Source organism: Penicillium cataractarum (genome assembly GCF_028827025.1).
Source record: "Penicillium cataractarum strain IBT 29864 chromosome Unknown utg000001l, whole genome shotgun sequence".
Taxonomy (NCBI): domain Eukaryota; kingdom Fungi; phylum Ascomycota; class Eurotiomycetes; order Eurotiales; family Aspergillaceae; genus Penicillium; species Penicillium cataractarum.
In genome coordinates this window covers 4,306,279-4,326,487 of record NW_026622737.1, presented here as the reverse complement: position 1 = coordinate 4,326,487, position 20,209 = coordinate 4,306,279, and the positions used below count along the sequence as shown (strand labels likewise).

At 50.2% G+C, this 20,209-nt stretch overlaps 6 protein-coding genes across 6 annotated transcripts; 2 read left to right on the top strand and 4 right to left on the bottom strand.

The window, feature by feature from the left end:
- Window positions 1-397: 397 nt before the first annotated feature.
- N7496_001501 (uncharacterized protein) lies at window positions 398-1,168 on the top strand (the record flags this gene model as incomplete). Its single annotated transcript, XM_056694432.1, has 3 exons — window positions 398-477; window positions 720-835; window positions 921-1,168. 3 exons carry the CDS (start codon window positions 398-400, stop codon window positions 1,166-1,168), a joined length of 444 nt encoding a protein of 147 aa, XP_056561161.1.
- A 346-nt stretch (window positions 1,169-1,514) lies between these two features.
- N7496_001500 (cupin domain-containing protein) lies at window positions 1,515-2,189 on the bottom strand (the record flags this gene model as incomplete). Its single annotated transcript, XM_056694431.1, has 1 exon — window positions 1,515-2,189. The coding sequence occupies one exon, from the start codon at window positions 2,187-2,189 to the stop codon at window positions 1,515-1,517; it is 675 nt and encodes a 224-aa protein (XP_056561160.1).
- A 1,507-nt stretch (window positions 2,190-3,696) lies between these two features.
- Window positions 3,697-6,178, bottom strand: N7496_001499 (ChAPs family protein; the record flags this gene model as incomplete). The annotated part of the gene is made up of 7 exons (XM_056694430.1): window positions 3,697-3,864; window positions 3,926-4,300; window positions 4,369-5,309; window positions 5,364-5,644; window positions 5,698-5,822; window positions 5,890-6,019; window positions 6,156-6,178. The coding sequence occupies 7 exons, from the start codon at window positions 6,176-6,178 to the stop codon at window positions 3,697-3,699; spliced, it is 2,043 nt and encodes a 680-aa protein (XP_056561159.1).
- Window positions 6,179-6,518: 340 nt separating this feature from the next.
- hir3 (putative transcriptional corepressor of histone genes (Hir3)) lies at window positions 6,519-12,747 on the top strand (the record flags this gene model as incomplete). Its single annotated transcript, XM_056694429.1, has 4 exons — window positions 6,519-10,795; window positions 10,856-11,078; window positions 11,129-11,284; window positions 11,344-12,747. 4 exons carry the CDS (start codon window positions 6,519-6,521, stop codon window positions 12,745-12,747), a joined length of 6,060 nt encoding a protein of 2,019 aa, XP_056561158.1.
- Window positions 12,748-13,214: 467 nt separating this feature from the next.
- Window positions 13,215-15,882, bottom strand: N7496_001497 (uncharacterized protein; the record flags this gene model as incomplete). The annotated part of the gene is made up of 5 exons (XM_056694428.1): window positions 13,215-13,619; window positions 13,686-14,210; window positions 14,260-14,387; window positions 14,443-15,469; window positions 15,532-15,882. 5 exons carry the CDS (start codon window positions 15,880-15,882, stop codon window positions 13,215-13,217), a joined length of 2,436 nt encoding a protein of 811 aa, XP_056561157.1.
- A 578-nt stretch (window positions 15,883-16,460) lies between these two features.
- Window positions 16,461-17,984, bottom strand: N7496_001496 (DUF1593 domain-containing protein; the record flags this gene model as incomplete). Its single annotated transcript, XM_056694427.1, has 1 exon — window positions 16,461-17,984. One exon carries the CDS (start codon window positions 17,982-17,984, stop codon window positions 16,461-16,463), a length of 1,524 nt encoding a protein of 507 aa, XP_056561156.1.
- Window positions 17,985-20,209: the final 2,225 nt, after the last annotated feature.

The following is a 20,209-nucleotide window of genomic DNA, read 5'->3' as shown; positions in this document are numbered from 1 at the left end:
ACGCACTCGAGTCTCCACCTGGCAAGTGTGTAAGCTCTCATCACTTTACCTTTCCCACATAGTCTCAGTATGTAGTCGACCCCATGTCGTCACCTCGTCACCTCCCGGTTGATTGCGCCCCCTCTCCCTTGGTTCCCCCCCCCAGCTCTTCCTTTACGCCCAGCTTCGATTCGTACTGCCACTCTTTCCCCTTTCCCTTTCCCTTCCCTCTCGTGTTTTTTCTCACTCCCTTATAAATTGTGCTAGTACTGCCGACCCCAATTCCTCCCTATTCCCTTTCTCCCCATTTCCCCCATCTATATAACCGGGTCCACGCCCACCCCTTGCCAGCCTTGATTTTGCGCCAATTCTACTGAACCTTTTTCTCTTTTTCTTATCCCACATATATTCTGACATAATGTCTACCCGCAAGAGAAAGGCGGATCCTGAGGAGGAGCTCCAGGCTCTCCCTAGCGATGAGAGCGAGGAGGAAGAGGAGTAAGTATTCAATTTGTTTTCTATGCAATGCTGCGCGGTATAACAGCGAGAGCTGTTTCTATTCCTTGTCGCGGTCGTATTACCCAACTGCGCAATTACGATGCGCGCAAGATACCTGTCTCCTTCTGCTTACGCCCCCGTGATCGCGTATTAATTGCGGCGCTCTTCTGGGCTAAGATATCCCCCTTGCAACTCCACTCCTGTATGGAATCTCTGCTAATACTCTGCGCGCATCAATCTAGGTATGAAGACTCCGAGCCCGATCTTTCGGACGTGAGTGACGAGGGCGAGGAGGAGGAAGGTGGGGAATACGACGAAAGCGAGGAAGAAGAGGGAGAGGAAGAGGGCGAAGGAGAAGGTAATCATGAACCATGCCCATCGATATCAAGATACCATCCCCCATACCGTGGTCAATTCCACTTACTAACGGATATACGCACTAGGTCCTCCCGCCCACAAGAAGCAGAAGACTGAGCGCACCAATGGCAAAAAGGACGAGGAGGAAGAGGAGGAGGAGGAGGAGGAGGAGGAGGAGGAGGAGGAAGAAGAAGAGCCCGCCGAGGATGAAGGCGAGGACGAGGATGCAGACGATACTGCGGAGACTAGTGGTCCTGCTGCGGCTGCTGCGAAGGCTAAGGGTGGTGTTGTTCCGAAGGAATCTGATCTTCCCGAGGTTGATGCTGCTGAGTAGTTATTGGAAATGACCTCGGATGATGAGGTGCATAGGCTAGCTCTGCTGTATGACAATTGAATTAAAACGATAACCTTCGGGGTCGCTGTATGATCGTACTACTCTTGCTCTCTCGATATTATATTCCTCCAATGAATGGGTCCTTATGGGGATGGATACTGCAGTAAGTTATGGATCTAATTATGGATCTGGCCGGGGCTCTCTGTTGTGCACGGGCTACATAACTACATGTAGGTTAAGAGGTGGGCCTCTACCTCAAGATGCCCTCTAACCACAGGTCCTTAGACTGATTCCCTTCTCGTCCAGAATAATACTAAAAAAAATGCCACGCGTGAATCCATCGATATCACAGACGAGCTTTAGCAACAGTACCACTCCCCTGCCACCTCCCCCGAAGCCCATTCTCCGAGACCCCAAAAATAGGATCAAGCTTAGGCTTCGGCACACTCCACACCTTCTCAAAGTCACCCCCCGCAGCAACAAAATCCCATTCCCCTCCACTATAAGCCCCCATCATAGTAAACCCATCCAGTTCAACCTTCGACAAAGCCTTGCCCGGATCCTCAGCCTCAATACCATGCCCTGTCCCAGGCGATAACAACGCAAACTCCGCATCAGGCTTAGTCTCATGCGTCTTGTGAGCGACACCAGCCGGAATGACAAACACATCCCCAGCTTCAGCCTGTAACACGACACCGCCATCTTCCCATGCTGACCCGTACGTATTCGCATGCATATCTGGCGAGGTATCTGCCACGCCGAAGCGGATCTTGGCTGTCCCCGAGAGAACGGCCATACACTCGTGTGCCTTGGAGTGGTAATGGGAGACTTGTGTGGGGCCGTATCGGAAGATCCATTGTACGTCCCATTCGTTCTTTGTGAATGTGTTCCAGACTTCGACTGGGTCGCAGTGTGAGGTGTTGAGGCGTTTTGCGAGAACTTTCTTGTAGTGTAGTAGAGGGCGGGGGGAGTTTGGGATTAGACCCGTTGGGAAGAGGTGGTATTGTTTGATTTCCGCCATGGTATGATGCGGAGATTGATCGAAGGGGCGAGAGTGTGTATTGCTGGGAAGTGATAACCCGGTCAAGTTGGATGTTGAGTAAATGGTATAAAAATGATCGCAGAAATGGGTAAGGTGAGGAGGTCGGATAGCTTTCCGATATTTTAATGAGCCGAGCATCAAGGCGCCAATGAATCGGGTTGGATAGTATGGGGTAGTTCGGGTGTATTTACCGTTCGAAGCAAAACAACCCGGCTGAGATGGTCAACGAATCCTGTCTGAGCATATCATTGCAGCTAACTAGTGTAGATTGATAATGACCACGAAGTCGTGGTTAGTAACACGTATGAATAGACATACTTGTGTACAAGGTCGAAACTCCCCTTGTACAGTAGATCATGTATCTCGGACCGAGACTGATGTTGGCTCCATCCATCGCTTATGTTCAGCCTGCAGAATAAGATACACCAAAAGCGACAGGGAAGGCGTCTTGATAACGACCTCATGCCGACAGGAAAGGACCCCATAGTGATGTTGAACACGAAAAGTGTATTTAAGGGTGCGAATTCATCGTGACACGATGGTAAAGGCCCATGTGGATTATCCCGCAACGAAGGGTTATCACCAACTTCCAGTTCTTCCAGGTAATCTCCCCCCTCATATGGCCTAGTTGGTCAGCCAGGTTTGCGCCACCTGGTTGGCCAAGGGTGTGCCCCTGTGAAGGAAAATTTGAGGGGAAATATGGTTGACTGGTATCCGATGTCGAGCATCGCTCCACGGATGACCGGGCACACCCAAGGGGGAGAGTGGGCGAGCGAGCTAATCCCCCTCGCTCGCCGATTTCTTCTTTTGTTTTTATTTTTTTTATTGAATAGATAGATCTCGTTTATATCTTCTATTCTAGATTAAATATAATATATTTAAAGCTATTATGGCAGTGTAAAGGGAGATTGTTTGGTGGGTTTAGTCCCGGAGGGTGTGGACTTCGGCATCGTGGGATCGCGATGGAGCATTTTGGTCAGGTATATAGGGAACATGAAAGTCGGGGGTTCGATTCATGGAACGGAGGGTCATATTTCCTGGATTATAACATTTGGCGTGTGGCCAGTTGGGTATGGCTCGATCGCCCAGAGAAACTATTTTACACTCCTCATGAGTGCCTGCCTTGAGATTAATCTTCCCAGGCCCGTAATTATTGAGACTGGGACCATATCATTGGTATGCTTCTGGTCTTGGTGGACATGTGGCCGAAAGGAGAGCCTCGGGGCATGCGTCTTAAACCGATTTTCTGATTCAAAGGGTTCAGAATGGCAAGGAATAATGAACAATGAGATCAACCATTTACCTATATACCGTCTAAGCTACATACGTAGTAAGAAATGAGAAAAACGAATTATGGAACTGGCCACATCAATATCGGTCATTAACCCTGCCAACGCATTTCTCTCCCTTGGCATCCCGACATATCCTGAGGACCTAGACGCCGTCCCGCAACAATCCATATTTACCAGCTTAAAACAGCTTTCGACTAAGCGTCACTACCACTGCTGCGGAATGTAGCACACAGCTGGCAGTATTGGTGTGTGAGATCCAGGACGGGTTGCGGTAGGTTGGTCGCTTGAACAATGCTGCGGACCTTGACGGCACCCTCGTCCTCGATCAGCTTCCGTACCAGGTACAAAAGTTCCGGGGAGAACTAAATTGGGGGTCAGTATTGGAACATGAACTTCGTAGACTAGGCTGGAGGGAGCTCTTACCTCAGAGTACCAGCGGTACTGCCAAGCGATCAAACGAATCAAAGCACCCAGCATGCCCCGGGTATCATTCCTCTTTTCGTACAGCTTGAGAAGACCACGCATGGCCTTAGGCGAGAATCGAATTCCTAAACAACTCTGGTAGGCCTCGATACTCTCGTCAAAGTGGTGCAGTCGCTCTGCGAGTTCACCGAGGATTTCCCATTCGGTAGCTGACTTCTTGTACTCCATGGCTTGCTGGCGGAACTGGGCCATCTCGGTCCGCCAGATCGTGTAGATGCGGAGATCCTCGTAGAGCACCATAAAAAGGTTGTCCAGCCACCGCTCACAAAGGCGCTTATTCCGGAATTGTGTGTATGTGCTGTGGGACGGGTCGGGCTGTGAAAAAAAATCATTAGTAAACATATCAAGAATCCTAGGAGGCCAGAAGGCGAGAGAGGGCCTACATCATCATTGCCAGACTTGACCACCTCGGAGGCCATGCTTTGCTCAGGTCGCTCAATGGAGCTTTCGACGTTTGTCTCATCTCCATTGCCGTTGGTGGACGCAGACTCTGCGGGACCAGGGCCAGAAACGGATCCTGAATCATCGTCATCATCATCCTCGATCGACACCCCATTCGTCTCGGCTCCGAGTGACTGTGCGGGTTTCGGGACATGCTGGCGCTCGACACGGTATTCCTCTTCCATAACAAAGACCTCGCTACGAGTCTTGAGCAATTGGTCCCATCCAATTGCAGCAGCAATCTTGGTAAGCAGGTTGTAGGCCTTGAGGAACGTTCCCTGGTATCCAGCAGCGTGCAGTTTCCTCAAAGAAGGATGAACATAGTCGTGAGGATCCCCTTGCTTAGGTTGGCCCTCATCAATCTCATCCAGAATGCTCTCTGATAGGATGGGAAGCATGATACGAGACGGCTGTGGCATGCGCGGGGTATCCTTATCCTGGTATGTGAACATTGGGCACGAGTTGAGAGTCAAAAGCGCCAAATCCCACTGTTCCAAGCCAACATAGACTTCAGCCAAGCGGGCCCAGGTGCTGAACTCACTTGGCGCGGCAGTTACAGCCCGCTTAGCACACTCGAGGGCCATTTCGCCTTCACCCTTGCTCTGGCAGAAGTTTGCCTGGCAATCGAGGAGAGCGTAGTCCATCGGCACATCCTGCAGGGCATCATACATTAAGCGCACTGCTTGTACCTCCTCGTCTGCCATGATCTGTACACGGGCCAGAAGTGATGAGACCTCCACGTCGCGTGTGCGTAGCTTCTCGAATAGATTGATTCCGGATGTGTAACGACCGGTTGTGTAAATGTATTTGAGGATGCCGGAGGTCAAGTGGTTGCTAACGGTGTTGGGGACTTGCGTCTCGGGATCGGAGCTGAGCTGGCGACCTATGGCAATGTTAGAATAGACCAACCGCAAGCACCAGTTTCATCTAGACGTACCAAGGAAAAACAGCTTTTCAGCAGCATCCAAGAACTTGTGTTCCATCTCCGTGTTCGTCACTGGGTTGAACCGTCTAACGCCCACAATCTTCTTGATAGCATCTCCGCTCCCATCATCAGCGTACAGATAAGCCCTCAGAACAGCGCACAAGAACGTCTCCAACCAGAGCGCCTCCGTAGCCACACGCTTATCTCCGTGCTCATCGATACAGTATGCCTCTAGACTGCCGGGAATCTTCACTTCGACTCGCATGTCAAGGTGGGAGAACGCATTGTAGCAACTGTGCAGATATTAGCGACAGGATTCGAACCGACGACAATCAAAAAATCTAACCAGTAAATCCCCGACACCACTTTATGCGTCTTATCGAGGGGTGAGAATGTAAGGGTGTTGACATAGGCGGCTAGACTAGCGGACGAGGACGCATCGATTCCGGTAACATGGTGATACACACCGGTCTGCCAAAAATAGTATCGATTGTTAGAAACCGAGTATAGCCAGAGAAGAAAGGGCCTGGAACCATACCTGGCGGGTTGAATTGGCCTTTGGTTGCTTCACCAAGTAGACCAGGTCCGGGGGACCCAATTCCCGCAAGCTCTGCAGCGACTCTGTGCGCGCATCGACCGCAACGAACAGTTCCTCCTCCTCATGGATCCTAGGCAATTCCAAAGTAGTCAGTTACATATCCTGTAAGTTGCGCAGCTTTCAATCCTTATCCAGAGCGAGCAATGGCTATGCGCATGCATCTCCGGGGAACACGTAACCCCGGGGGTGTTTTCAGGAGCACTTACTCGGGGACAGCGGGCGCGACCATGGCGCCTGCACCTGTAGTGTAGAATAAGAAGTAATAAGGGTTCAATATCAGAGAACAGATCGAGAAAGAGAGGGGTTTATCGAAGCCAGCACTGTCGAGGGGAAGTTGTAACTAAACAGCCTGAAAGAGCTTCAGGCCATCAGGCAACAAGGCGGAGAGAGGGCGCCCTTGCCTGATTTGGCAGCCAACGCGTGAACCGCGATTAACTTGCGCCGGGCGCTTGCTTGTTCATCTTTCGCCGTACACCGAGCCCAGCTGTCGTCAGGGCGATCGGCGATGCATCTGATTACTCTCACATTCGTTTATTGTCATTGAAAATAACCCACAGGAAGCTGGCAACATGGCAAGCTGGGTCGCGCTGAACGTGGAACCGGACGATGGTATTGAGGAGGAGGTTGACGACACCAAGGAACTCCAAATTGAAGAAGCTCTGAAGCTGTATCATACTGCTCTGAAGCTCCACTCGCAAGGCCCGGAGTATTATCCTCAAGCAGCAGAGGCATATGACTCTTTGCTCAATTCTGAGATCTTCAAATATCCCGAATCTCTCTCCGACTTCAAGCGGCCCGATCTAGCGGATGCGCAAACAGCTGCTGCTGTTCCTGACGACGCCGCCGCTGCAGCAGCAGATGCGGTCGCGGAGTTTAATGTCAACGATTCTACATCCAGCCTTTTCCAAACCCTCTACCTCTCCTATAAGAATCACGGCAAATACCTCCTCGATTCGCTTCACGAGACTCTACGGAATACACCTCAGGAAACCGAGGAATCACAAGATGTTGCGCGAAGGACGGCAAAGGCAGCGAAGGATGCGGTACAGTCATTTGCAGAGGCGCTCGAGCGTGATGATACCGACCTGAATCTGTGGAGGCAGAGCGCCAGACTCGGTAGTGCTCTCCAAAGCTATCGCCTGAACCGGTTTTGTCTCGAGAGTGTCCTAGCAGATGATGACAATCGCTTGGAAGTGCGATCGACGCAACTTGGCTTGGAAGAAACATTCTCAGAAGAACGCCTGCGGAGCACTCTCCAGTCCCTCTTTGATGGGCTCTCCGCATCCCAGATTCCAGTCAAGAAGCCGAAAAAGGCACTCGAGAAATATCTTAAACAGCACGCCGATTTGTATTCGTACCTACCTACTCTGCCGACCGACATACAGTTTCTGGACTCGGCCAAAGGCCCTCTCGCCCTCTCGACGTCGCGCCGGGAAATAAGACCCTCCGAAGCAACGTGGGAAGCTGTCGGCCAAGCTCTTCTCGAAGCTCTAGATGACGAGGAAGATTCGTCTATTGCTGATAGCCCCAGTAAAGCCATATGCGTCTCACTGCCTCCCAAAAGCTCCGAGGCTCTTGATTCTCTTGAAATTGAGGAGATGGACACAGTTCCCGAAGACGACGCGGCAGACAAGGCAGGAAAGCCCGAGAATGAAGATGTGGATATGCTCAAAGAAGGCGAAGAACACGCTGAGACTGAAAAGCCTACAGAGGAGAATGGACAGGATCAGACGACCGAGGAACAGTCTTCAATTGATCAAAGCGCAGAGAAACAGCTGATGGAATCCCTGGAGCGACAATCCGTTCACCCACCCGAAACACAAGCCCCTGAAGAGGATGCCAACCCTGAAGAAGCCGAGCTAAAGTCTCCATCTGATACCCGAAAGAGATCATCCGCATCGGCTGCCAACGATGAACAGCCAGAGGGAGGCAGAATGAAGAGCCGACGAACCCGAGCTCGAGAGTCGAATGCTGATGCATTGGCTCAACCTGATGAAGTTGCTTTTGATCAAGAGAAATACTACGAAGACCGTTTGGAGATCTATGTCAATGCAGATGACTGGATGTTCAACACTCTCAGTTCCTTGTACTCAAACGTTGGCAACGAAGCCCTAGGAACTATTGAGAGTCTTAGAGAAACGGTCGCAGCGTTGAATGATTCTGATGAAGCTGCCCATGAGCCGGAGACACGACTGATTCAGGATCTACGTGGAATCTCTAAGACTTGGAACGATGAAAAGTCTCGCTTGATGCAGCAAAAAGACGATCTGTCTTCATTGAAGGACATCCGTGGTTCCAACAAGTCGGGATTGTCCGTATTCCTCGAACACTCTAGAAGTGGTACTCGGAAGCCCGTTGTTCAGCAAGAGTTGGGCTCAGGAGAGGAGCTTTATCAGTTCTCAGAAACGGTAAACGGCAGCTGGCTACATCCACATCAAACCTCATACGAGTGGCTTAAATGTCTCCTCATGCCAGAGTTTGGAAACGAACCTTCAAAATGGCCGGTCATGAAGTCAACATACACGGCACTCTTGTGGTCCAAGGATCTCAAAGAGACCGCTTTGGAACTTTTGCTGCGCGAGGATGAATTCATCTTTTCAAGGATGAGCGAACTTGTCGCAGACACTCAAAGGCGTGTTCTTGAGTCAAGCTCCGAGTCCTCTTTCGAGTATCGAAAAAGCGACCTTTCTGAACTCGAAATGATTCAGTCCATCTACGAACTTCATTTGGATGTATTTGCCTCCATCGAGAACGCTGCCAGCGAGGATAGTCAAGAAAAGCGACACGCCCAGAATGACCGCCTTGCCAGATGGGGTATCCTCGCCCGATCAGCGCTGGACCTCCTTCTCGACTACTGTCCGTCAGAAGACTGCCGCCAAAATCTCGCCCTTCGCCATCTGTGGGCCTCGACGTTTCACGTGAACCTTGCCGGCGAGGCTGATCGTGAGCATATCTTGCTTTGTCTCCAAGACTTGAAGGACATACTTCAGGCCATCGGTGACCCATGTCTCACTCTTTTGAATAACCCTACCATGTCTGAGCTGTCTGTTGCGACAGTTGATCAAGAGGTTCTCAAGCTCAAGTGTATGGATTTCTTCGCTAAAGTTTTCAACCCCGAAGATGAAGATCCTGTATCCCTCATCGAAGCTATCGAGCCTATCCTTGAACCTTCATCTATTGAGTATGCAGATGGGTCGCCGGAGCAGAATGGCTTGAATGGCCCATCCTCTATATCCAGTGAAATGGGCGCATTCCTAGATCGTGGTGATGCCACATTACGACTGTTCCTATGGCGAAGGCTCCAAGAAGCGTATCAGGCTATTGATTATCCACCGAAGATTGTATCATGCTATCTGCGGAGCATTGAAATCATCATGAAGGAGCTAGAGGACGCCAAGCACCTTGAAGAGACGAGTGGACACCGACAAGTGACCTTACTTGGCTGGCTAAAGTCACTGGATTCACTCATGGGAAAGGCAATTCCACTCATTCTCCAACTGGTCGACAAAGCATATGAGTGTGTTGATATGGAGCACCTTCAATCTTCCATGTCAGCAGTAGCCCGTCTCACCCGACTCGTTCATACTTTTGTGTTATACGAGGATTCGATCCGTGTGGGCCAAACGTCGGGCCGTGAACTTCGTGGATCATTGGCAAAGTCCTTCGAAAATTTCAAAGAAAGGATGCGAGAGCTCTATGTCCGCTGTTGGATCCTACAGTATACCTTGTTCGTGGAGGCAATCTCCCAGAACAAGGATGTCTTTGAGGAACCACTGGAAGATCGGATCAGGGTTCTTCGGTCGGTGCATAACGCACTTGGTGTTCGCTCTATGTGCAGATACTCTCAGAAGCGATTCCTGAAGCTCATGAAGTCCGAGCTGCTGGATCTGGAGACCAAGGGCGATTATGAACTCGATATCTGCCAGGTGCTCTTGGATCTTCATGGCATCAAATTTTCGCCATTTGATGGGACTTCTGACCACGGATGCTCCCCTGAAAAACTAGACCGCCCTACTGCTATCATGATGATCGACTTCGTGATGAGACAGGCACGAAACATGAACATGAAGGATTTATCCAAGTCTGACTTGAAGACGACTATCGAAAAGATGCAACAAACTATCGTTCCAGCCAAGATTTCATCCTCGCCCCAAATGTCTTTCAATCGACGGATCTTCCATGGCTACATCAAGGCGGCAGTCAACCCATGCATTCTTCTCCGGGCTGTCCAGGGAGTATTGGAACTTTCAATGCTAACTGTCCCGGGCGAGAATGCTCAAATCGCCGCCAAGGGATGGTATTTCCTCCTCGGTCATGCCGCGTTGACAAAGTTCCGGTCTCAGAAACGCCTCAGTCCTGGCTCGACGACGGAGCTCGATGATGCCATCAATTTCTTCAGACTGGATATCGATCATGGATCCGGGCGCTGGGAGACCTGGTATCGCCTGGCCCAGGCGTATGATACCAAGCTTGAGGAAGAAATAACGTGGACAGCCGACAAGATCAACAACAACCGCAGTGACCTGGCAGCCACTCAGCGGTATGCAATCCATTGTTATGCAATGGCCGTCTCAGTAGCAATGAGAAGTGCAGAGCCGACAAATGAAACCCGGGCGCTTCTGTCAGACCTTTACACTGATTTCGGAATCCGGATGTACTCTTCGTCTCGTGGACCACTCTCAATGGGGGCCTTTGGTCTTTCGGATTTCTCTCGCCACTTCAGTAGCGAGGAGAGTCAGCAGATGTACAAAGGGCAGCCTTTCAAGGAGATGTCCTCATACTCCGTGTGGAACTTTGCCTGCAACCTCCTTAAGAGAGCGCTCGTGGATAAACCGAAACGGTGGACGTAAGTGTCAAACCATCGACTACTACTTTCACGATGGGGGAATAGCTAACAAGCTTTTAGAACACATTATTTCATTGGCAAGTGTCTCTGGAAGATGTTCAGTTGTGATGATTCTTTGAGAACGACTTCGAAGCGCGTTGAAACGCACGATGTCTTGGATGCTTTTCATGATGCCATCTTGAGTCTTCCCAAGAAAAAGGACTCGCGCGCAGACCCTGTCTTTGAGCCACATTTCAAGCTCGTATCTATTGTTCACAAGCTGGTTCTCCGCGGAGACATGACTGTAAGTCTGGATCATAAATTTCCCGGGTCCAGTAGCTGACACCTACGCAGCCGACCGAGGCTAGCCAAGCCCTTCAAGTAACGCCTTGGGCTCGCAAAGTGGAAGAGCCTGAGAATATGGATGGATGGAAGCCATATATCCTCGAGGTAGTCAGGAAGTTCAAGAGCGCCGACAAGTCTAACTGGCACCATCGAATGAGCGCCAAGGTAAATACTATTGCCTTCATCTTACGTATTTTGACCTGTCCTCTTTCTAACGGGATTAGGCTGCCCACATCATCTATGATGACGACAAAAACGCAACCGCCGCGACCGCTGCCAAGCAAGAACTTTCACAGATCTTCACAAAAACGCTCACCATTCAGGTCTGGCGACCTGAATTCGAACGTCCAGGGAGGCACTTCGTGTATACCACTCGTTACGTGTACTTCTTTGTGAGCCTATTGGATCAGCTGGATGATCGGGCGAGCTTAGATCAGCTGCTGCGTCGCGTGAGGAAGAAACAAGGAGATTTCATTGACCACACCAAGTTGTGGGAAGACGTGTGCTTGACCTACGCGAAGATGATCCGCAGAGCTGCGCATATCAACGAGGGCCACGAAGAGAGCGTATTCAAGCCCATCGGATGGGAAGAGTTCTCCACGAAAACAGCTCGTCTAGAGACTTTGTCACAATTGTCTCACGACAGTCTTCCCCTCCTCGAGCTGATTCGTGACTCGTTAGAGTTGAAGAAGCTCAACAACAACTTGATGAAGGTGACCATGTTTGAAGACCTCGTTGCGGATCTGTACGCCCGAGTCTACGAGTTGAATATGCCGTTGCTCATTGAGCAGGTAAATGAAGAAAACAAGGAAAAGATGAAGGTTGACCATCTTCTGATGACTGGGGATGGAAATACAGAGGCATCTACACCTGCAGCCTCTCTTCCAGCTTCTGACACTCCTGCCCCTCGAGGTAGAACGAAGGGAATTGCTCGTCGTGATGTTCAAAAGCGCGCCGACACTATTGTGAACCTCAAACTTGGCCCGCGAACGGCAGCGAGCAAGTTCACCACCGCGGCTGATGCAGACCAGCCTTCCTCTGCTTTACAGGGCCTCAACGCATCCTCGGGACCTACTTCAGCTCCTTATGGAGCAGGGGAACAGACATCTGGTGCGGGTGACAATGCTGGTGTACAAAGGAGCGATCAAAATAGCTTCAACGACACTGCAGACGAGAGCGATCTGACTGACGTCGATGAGAGCAAGCTGAACAAGCTGAACAAGCTGAACAAGCTGAACAAGCTGAACCCAGAACACAAATCTCTCTTTTCCAAAATCCATCATGCCGACGCAGGTGACATCGAAACCGAAACTGAGAATGATGGCGCCGACGAGGGGGAGGGGGAAGATGAAGAAGGCGATGAGAACGATGAGGGCGAGGATGAAGATGACCCTGCCGCCACAGAACCTGAAGCTGGTGGCGATGATGAACAAGGTGATGAGGGGGACGATGAAGAAATCCAAGACGAAGACGAAGTTGGTCCAGATGGCGACGAGACCAAGCTCGATGATGATGTCGAAGCTACCGACAAAGAGGCCGATGAAGACCAGCCTGATCACAAAGACCCTGATGATTCAATCCAGGACGAAATTGCCGAAACCCCGGAGCCCATGGACCTCACACCGTGAGAAATTTCCAATCTATTATTTTCCTTGCTTCTTTAGCAATGGTGGCGTATGGCTCGCATGTACCGGGGATTTCTTTCAGGGTGTACCGGCGGGGCGTTTGGATATTGCAGGATATACTATACTTTTGATACCAACCAGATATTTGATTTTGCGTCTATTTCTTTCTCTTTGCGGGCGACGAAATGACGAGGTAAACTATTCCTCGGCGTCCCCCCCTGCATAGTCCATACGTAGCTTGTCATCACTCATTTGAGGGTATTGACAATTCAGCAAGACAATCAACAAATAGCAAAGAAATTGAAAATTATCGAAAGTATTAAAACAATAGAAGTAAAACACCCATGTAACCAATTAGAACGCCTCAATCAACAATATCCTTCCTTGCCCGGGGTGTATCTAACCAATCCAGCTTGCCAAAAACAATTAAAATCAAATCGTAAAGTCATGACAAGGATCACTGCAAAATCCTAGATCTCGCTCTCTGGCGCCAAATCCCACTTGCGAGTCGAGATCTTCCTCGTCTTCTTACCGGGTGAAGAAGACTTAGGCGTGGGAGATGGTGGCGAGAACATGCTGTCGGTAAGGTTGAGTTGGTTCATGCGCTGTAGAGCGTTTTCAATGTCACTCTCCCGGCCAAGACGGTTGGCGGATCTGGTGGGAGATGGCGGGGCGTGTCTTGCCCTTGGCTTGCGAGTTGGTGAGTGAGACGACATTTCACGTTCAAGAATGGCCAATCGGCGACGAAGTTGCTCGTTTTCGTTTTCCAGTTCTTCCACTCTATCATTCGTTGACTGCTCGGGGTCTTCGTAGATGTTGAACCCGCGAGAGACTAGCTCAATCTTCTTGTCGATGTGGTCATCATTGCGGCCGATCTGAAGATGTTGGGGTTAGCAATTGCATGCTTGCCATTGGCCTTGTCGGAAATCCATGCTACTCACCTGCTCATCCCATGCAGCCTGCCAGCGCCTTCGCTCTTGCTCCATTTGCTCATCCATATCAGCCCAGCATTCTTCACGAACCTCTTGTTCGATCATGACACATCGATCTTCGGCAGCTTGCAGCCTCAGCTCGACCTCAGAGCGAACAATCTCTTCTTCAGCCAATCGCACGGCGAGGCCGTGGCAATCTTTCGTCAGCCTGGCAATTTCAGCCATCGCACGATCTAGATCTTCTGCTGAAGCATCGTTGGGGGAAGCGCGACCGCTGGTTGATCGACCCCGAGCAGAGGCCACAGAAATGATTGACTCGGTCAGAGATGGTACCCGTGGCACTGTCACCTCGCGTGCTAGTGCTGAGTAGCGCAGGATTTGAGAGGTTGCGTTAAAGTCGCCAACCGGATCAGCAGTCACAACCATGACGGCCTTTTGAGGATACTGGCCCCGAGACATTTGGTTGGATGAGGGGAAGGAATTAGAGAATAGGAGTTCAGTGAGTTTACACTGACGGTATGGAACGAGGGCAGTCTGTCAAAGTTAGCAGTTACTCAATAGGTAGTTTAAGAAGGATTCTTACCTTGACTCCATCTTGGAGATTGCTTTGCATTTGCAGACATTGACCGAGGTACATGAGACTCTCGTTGATTTTGCCAGCCTCTGCAAGAGTTGCGCCAGCAGTTTTCGCGGTTCTGGCTCGTTCAGATCCTTTTTACCGTTAGCATTCCAGTGCAATCTACGGTACAGGAGAGTTCAATATTACCCGCTAGGTCAACCACTGTCAGAGTGTTTCCGGTCCAGATTGCTTCGCCCTGTCGCTTGCTATGTGCCAGCTTCTTAACCTCGAGACAGAAAAAGCCATGGCTCCGTGAGCTAACACTATTAGCTCCAGTACCAGTGACTTTGCGCTCTGTCAACCCGACATCAAGAATAGCCAAAGCCTCCTCGTAACTACTGCAGGCAATCTTACGTAGACCTGCGACCAGCTTCCGGTCCGGAGATCCCTCGGTAGGTTTGAACAACAAGGGGCGGCGTCGGTCCTTCTGGGCGTTTCCACGGGACATGGTGCTCCCTTGGCCAGGTACAATCGAAGGCGACAACAAATCGAAGATGCGGTCATTATAAACCTCGTACATGGATACCAGAACAACGTAGTCTGAGCTTGAATTAAGATCCACGGCAAGATGGCTCACATCGGGTAGTTTTTGGGTAGTCGGAGGTCGTTCGCGGGGCTGACGACGGGGAAAAATCAATGCGGGGGTCGGCTCCTTGAAGACATAAAGTCGTGATTTAGCTAAACGGGTCTCGTAGGTATTGATGCGGGTAAAGGGAAGAGGATTTAGGGATCCGGGGTCGATCCTTCTAGACTGCTCAGTTGACTGTGGGTCAAAGCTGAGTTGTTCCATGCCATTGGGACAGTAGATCCGGCTGGGGTCTGGCCTGGGGATACCGGGTCCAAGTACAGGTACTCGCTTGCTTGGCGATCCTTCCTGGGGGTTCAGGGATTCGGGGCTCCGTACCGTTGATGGGGTGTGCGCACGAGACGGGCTCATGGGAGTTTGGGCTCTTGAGCTACGGCCAGCATTGGGCTCGCCGTATACGGCTTCCAGAAAAGTTTGGGCCGAGAATAGCTGGGCCTCGGAGGCGTCCGATGCAGCTAATGAGGCGAGCATCAAAGGGCTGATGCTACCATCCTCGGTTTTCTTGGTGGGCTCCAGGGACCGGAAAATGACGTCGAGTGCCATCTGAGTAATGCCTCGTTGCGATTTATCTCCTAGAATAGTGTGACTCTGTGCGCGCGTACCCAGTCAGCTTTTATGAATGCCATATATCGAAACCAACGTATTCGAACCTTTCCACTTCCTGTCACTCCGAGTGTAGCAACCAATCCATCCCGGCCTTCTTTCAGAACCCCTCTCACGATGGATTCCATCCCTGTGTCGTGGAAGATATCCAATTGCGTCGCATTTTCCTCAAAGACCTTTGTGAAGCCAAATTTCTCGATGGCACGTTTGCGCGTATCGTTGGGCGGCTGCAGGGTGATGTGAGTCGGAACGGGCGCGACGATCTCTCCGTCATCGTGGGACGCCTCTGGGGCTTCAACGGTCAGGAAACGTTCGGCATCGTCGTGTCTTTGGGTCATCGGGGGTCGCAGGCGCAGGTAGACCTGGAACAGCGCATTCTGGGGCTGTTTGGACGGCATCTTGACTCAAGTGTCTTGGTACGAGTCTACCGTTAAAATCGAATATGGAGGTTAAAGGCCGTTGAGTTGGAGAGGCAGCAAGTTGAGACGTCCAAGTCAACACCGCCTTTTCCAAATCCGGCTAGTCTTGCGTTTCCCTGGCAACCTTTTATCATGACAGTCACGGGACCTGCACTCCCTTGTCCCTAGGGTGGTCATGAATTACGTTGATAAACAGACATTTAGCTTGTGTAGCTAAGTGGGTAAGGTGCTTCACTCGTATGGTATTTACAAAAAATACATAATGAAAAAATTGTCGGTTCGTAGCGTATATTTACGCCAGAGATTGCTTTATCGAGTATGCTATCCCTTCTGTCAAGCACTGAGATCCGCCCCTCCCCCTCTCTTAACCACTGAAGACCATTTATCATTTCAGAACTTTTCACAAAGACGATATTCCATATTAGAATTGGGCTAGACTTTATCCTTGTCAAAAATTGGGCACTGGCCCCCAATATATTGCTGGCTATCTAGGGGACTATCTTGCCTGATGATATCAAATTGTTGATGCCGAGGGGACATAATGAACCGAAATCTGATTAGATCACATGAATGAAGGTGCGACTATATCGGGTCAATGGGAATTTCCCGTTATCCGTCCCTTGTAAAATCATGGAAATGGTTTGGCCAGCCTTTGCGTCGGCGGGGATCTCGATATTCGCAGTATGATCCCCACGATCAGTCACAGTCACAGACCCTGGGTATGTGCCTTCTTCGAAGAACTGCCACCAGGATGTGGTGACATCGTCGAGATCCGGGTCACTAACTGAACCTGCGAGGATGACCGTCTTCCCTGCCTGCGCCTTTACTGCAGTTCCATTCAGACACTCGACATTGGGCGCATGGTTGGCGCGAGTATAGTTCGCCGTCAATGTCCACTGAATGCGAGCCGCAAAGTCATTCTGGACTGCAGCCGACCAGCGATTCGTTGTATAGTAGGCAACGTCATCACCATTTTGGTTCTTCTCTTTACTGACCATCTCCCACAGATTTGGTGAGGTGCTGTTCTGAACGGACCGGCCGCCCCAGCCACCAAGCGCTGGATTAGTTGGGTCTTGGAGGCCGGTCGTCAACAAGGGGTTAAACACCACGTTATCACCCTCGGACAAAAATCCGTATGGGCCAGTAGATTTGCACCACTGGCTTGAAGATTCTAGCTCTGTCAAGTTGCCAAATACATCCTCGGGGTCACCAGGCATGGACTGGCCATCGAGCCAAGAACGATAGAGTTTCCCATATGGCCCGGTTTCGATATGCGCCTTGATCCAGTCACCCGAAAAGTATTCTTCGTCATCTGGGTAGCCACGGGGATTGCCTGAGCCCTGGCAGTTGTATCCCCACGTCTTGTATCCAGCTGACAGCTCCTCGACGCGAATCTGTGGCCAGTTGGGAGCGATGTAATTTGTGTATGTCTCGTCCTGGAAGCCACTAGCCAGGATGATAGCCTTGCGGGAGACAAATTCTCTAGTGCTATTCCAATGCTGGGACTTTGAGTATTGCTCCTCGATTGATTTGAGGGCACGGGCAATAGTGTTGGTTCCACCCCATGCCTGCAGGTATAAAGGTCGTGGGTCATCATCTAGTAGCAATGACCGGACATGATTCGAACCATCGGTGTCATGCTCCATTTCACCTTCGAAATCAATATTGCCAATCTTGACCATAGAAAGCAACTCATCCGGCGTGGGGTAAAAAGGATCGTGGCAATTCAGATTGGGATAAATCTCGGCATACGCCTGGAGGACTTTATCCTGGATGGTCCGCGTACCGGTCCAACGCCATGCCCATTGTGGGGTGGTGTATTCTCTGTCAGAAAGAAAGAATTTGGTACCATTCCCATCCCCGGCCCAATGATATCGACTAGCTGTGTAAATAATACCCTGGGTATCGAGCTCATTGGTGTAGAGCAGATAGCGGACCAGGGAGGCTAGGTCGTCTTGCTCCATGTCGGTTGTAACGACAGTGCGAACCATTTGTGACCTTTTACTAGCATATCCCTCGGCTGTAGGTAGAGCGGTGGCCAGCAGGCCAGCCGCAACCAGAAGGTAGTCGAGAAAAAGCATCGGTTGAAGGAGGTGGTGCGCCTTGGAAGGATGCGGTCTTGATTTGCAAGATTCTTCATCCTGACTCCGGCAGCAAGCTTGCTGGATTTAAAGAAACCTCACAGTCTCTATTGTAAAGGACCTGGTTAGTTTTCCCGTGGTTATTCTTACCCCAAATCCTAAAGCATTGTACCTGTTACTCCTGTGATGTGGGGCTCGTCGCCCCGGGTATTCTGGAAAGATCTTCATAGGCGGCAAATTATTCCCTTCACGCTGTGGAGAAGTTCGCAACTCAGTGCGGGGAACATGGGGAGGATTAAAACCCTTGACTTAGCGCTTCTTGAAAGCCCCGTAGCGGTGGTTAGGCCTGCTTCTTCTGGACGTGATTCTATCTTGGTGGTTCGGTTCACCAAAATGTCCAAATACTGACACCGCTGCCTCGGTCAAGTTGGTGCCTAGGTTCTCTCCTCGAAACATTGAAGGGACAACTCTTGCTGGCAAGTATTCTTGAAATACTATCATCACAGATAGGTGGATGCAACGTTACAATTTTAAACAGGTCATATTAGCCGGGGCTGTTCTCCTCTGTGTCTGCAATATGCTGGTATGCCTTCGATGGCCTATTCCACGCTCCATCTACGCCCTTGTTGCTTAATTGACCGTGGGTATTAGAATGATGCGTTACTAGTGGGCCATTTTTGGTAAGCAAAACTGGCGATGCGGGATGAACCGAGCGTGAGGTTAAGGTGCCGGAATACACACTCATCAGACACCACCAAAGGTGTTGGTTTCATCTAGACAGCCCGACGGTGGCCATGGAAGTCGGAATCCGCTAAGGAGTGTGTAACAACTCACGGGCCGAATGAACTAGCCCTGAAAATCTCATCAGTAGCAATCTGAGCAATTATGCCTTAGCTTACAGGTTGAAAATCGCATAACCGTCTGACGAGAGATAAAGCCGTGTATCTCGCCCGCCATCTGCGTAAAAGAAATCCAGTTTGATCATTTTATCTCCACCACGTGCTCACTTTTCCCTTCCTCATCCAGTACGTATTCGTTTCCATCTCTTCTAATGGCCTAATAAGACAATTTTGATAACAAAAAGCACACGAATTCTTGGGTAAGAGTTCCTCTACACGCATGATTGATTTCGCTACCTAATTAACATTGCGAAGCTTCAATCCCCACTAGGCCGTGTGAATGGCCTGAAGTGCTCGTATGCGACTCCATCATCTCCCTGAAGCTAGGCACGCAGGCAAATCCCCTAGTGATCGGAGATGATCTAGCGTCATTGGCTCGGCTTCCAATCCCATCCTGCTCCATGTTGACGAGGGTTGGTGCCACGGTGAGGCAATACACCAGCTTGGCTCTGATGTCGACACTTAGATTGGACTAGTGACTGCTCCAGGAGCCTTACCTAGATTTCTAGGATCAAAATGGCTTCCAGGAGAGGAACCTCATACTCCCAGATGCATGAGATCGTTGAAGAGTGTTAAAGCTGACTACTTGCTAAGACTGACCGGTGAGTTTTTCAAGTGACCTATCTGAATCCGGGTTTTGCATTTGTTATGCAAACTCCTGCACTGTCACAATGCCTAGATGCATGAACGTATGTATGGAAAAGACCTCACAGTTGATGAAAATGGCCCTTAGTCCATGATGGAATGGAAAGGATACACTTTCAACGTGCCCATGTGGCTTTGGGCTAGATCTCAATCCGGGCTTTCAGCATGACTTAATTTGGCATAGCGGCTTCTAGTCTATAAAGTCAACCATTGTTTTCGGCGTAAGGCTCCCATATGAAAAGTCTCCAAAGGCAAAGTCTTGAAGGTTAGCAAGACCGCCGGATGCGAAGGCCTAGTGCGTAAACTCGTGACTACCATTCCTAAACAGGGCTCGAAAGTAATTAACAGAGGCTAGCGAATGGGAATGAAGATGGCTTCCTTAAAGCCGTGCCCTTTCGTGTGTTCCTATCTCAAGTACTAGCTCGAGATCTTTAGGTCAAGGTTATCAGGTTCCTAGGCTAAAACCCTCATTCTCGTCTCTTCTAGTTTCTTCTCGACTACCTTCTCTATATCTACTTTTTCTTCTTCAGTACGAAGGTTTATCCGTTCTTTCCAATGGTCGTCCTCAGTGGTCGTTCCGGGTCTAAAGAATCGGCTATTAAGCTTTTTCCAGAAAATTGCGTCGAAAGCAAAGTTTTTCCTCGCTACATAAGCAACCCAAAAATCACCGCTCTCCTAGCT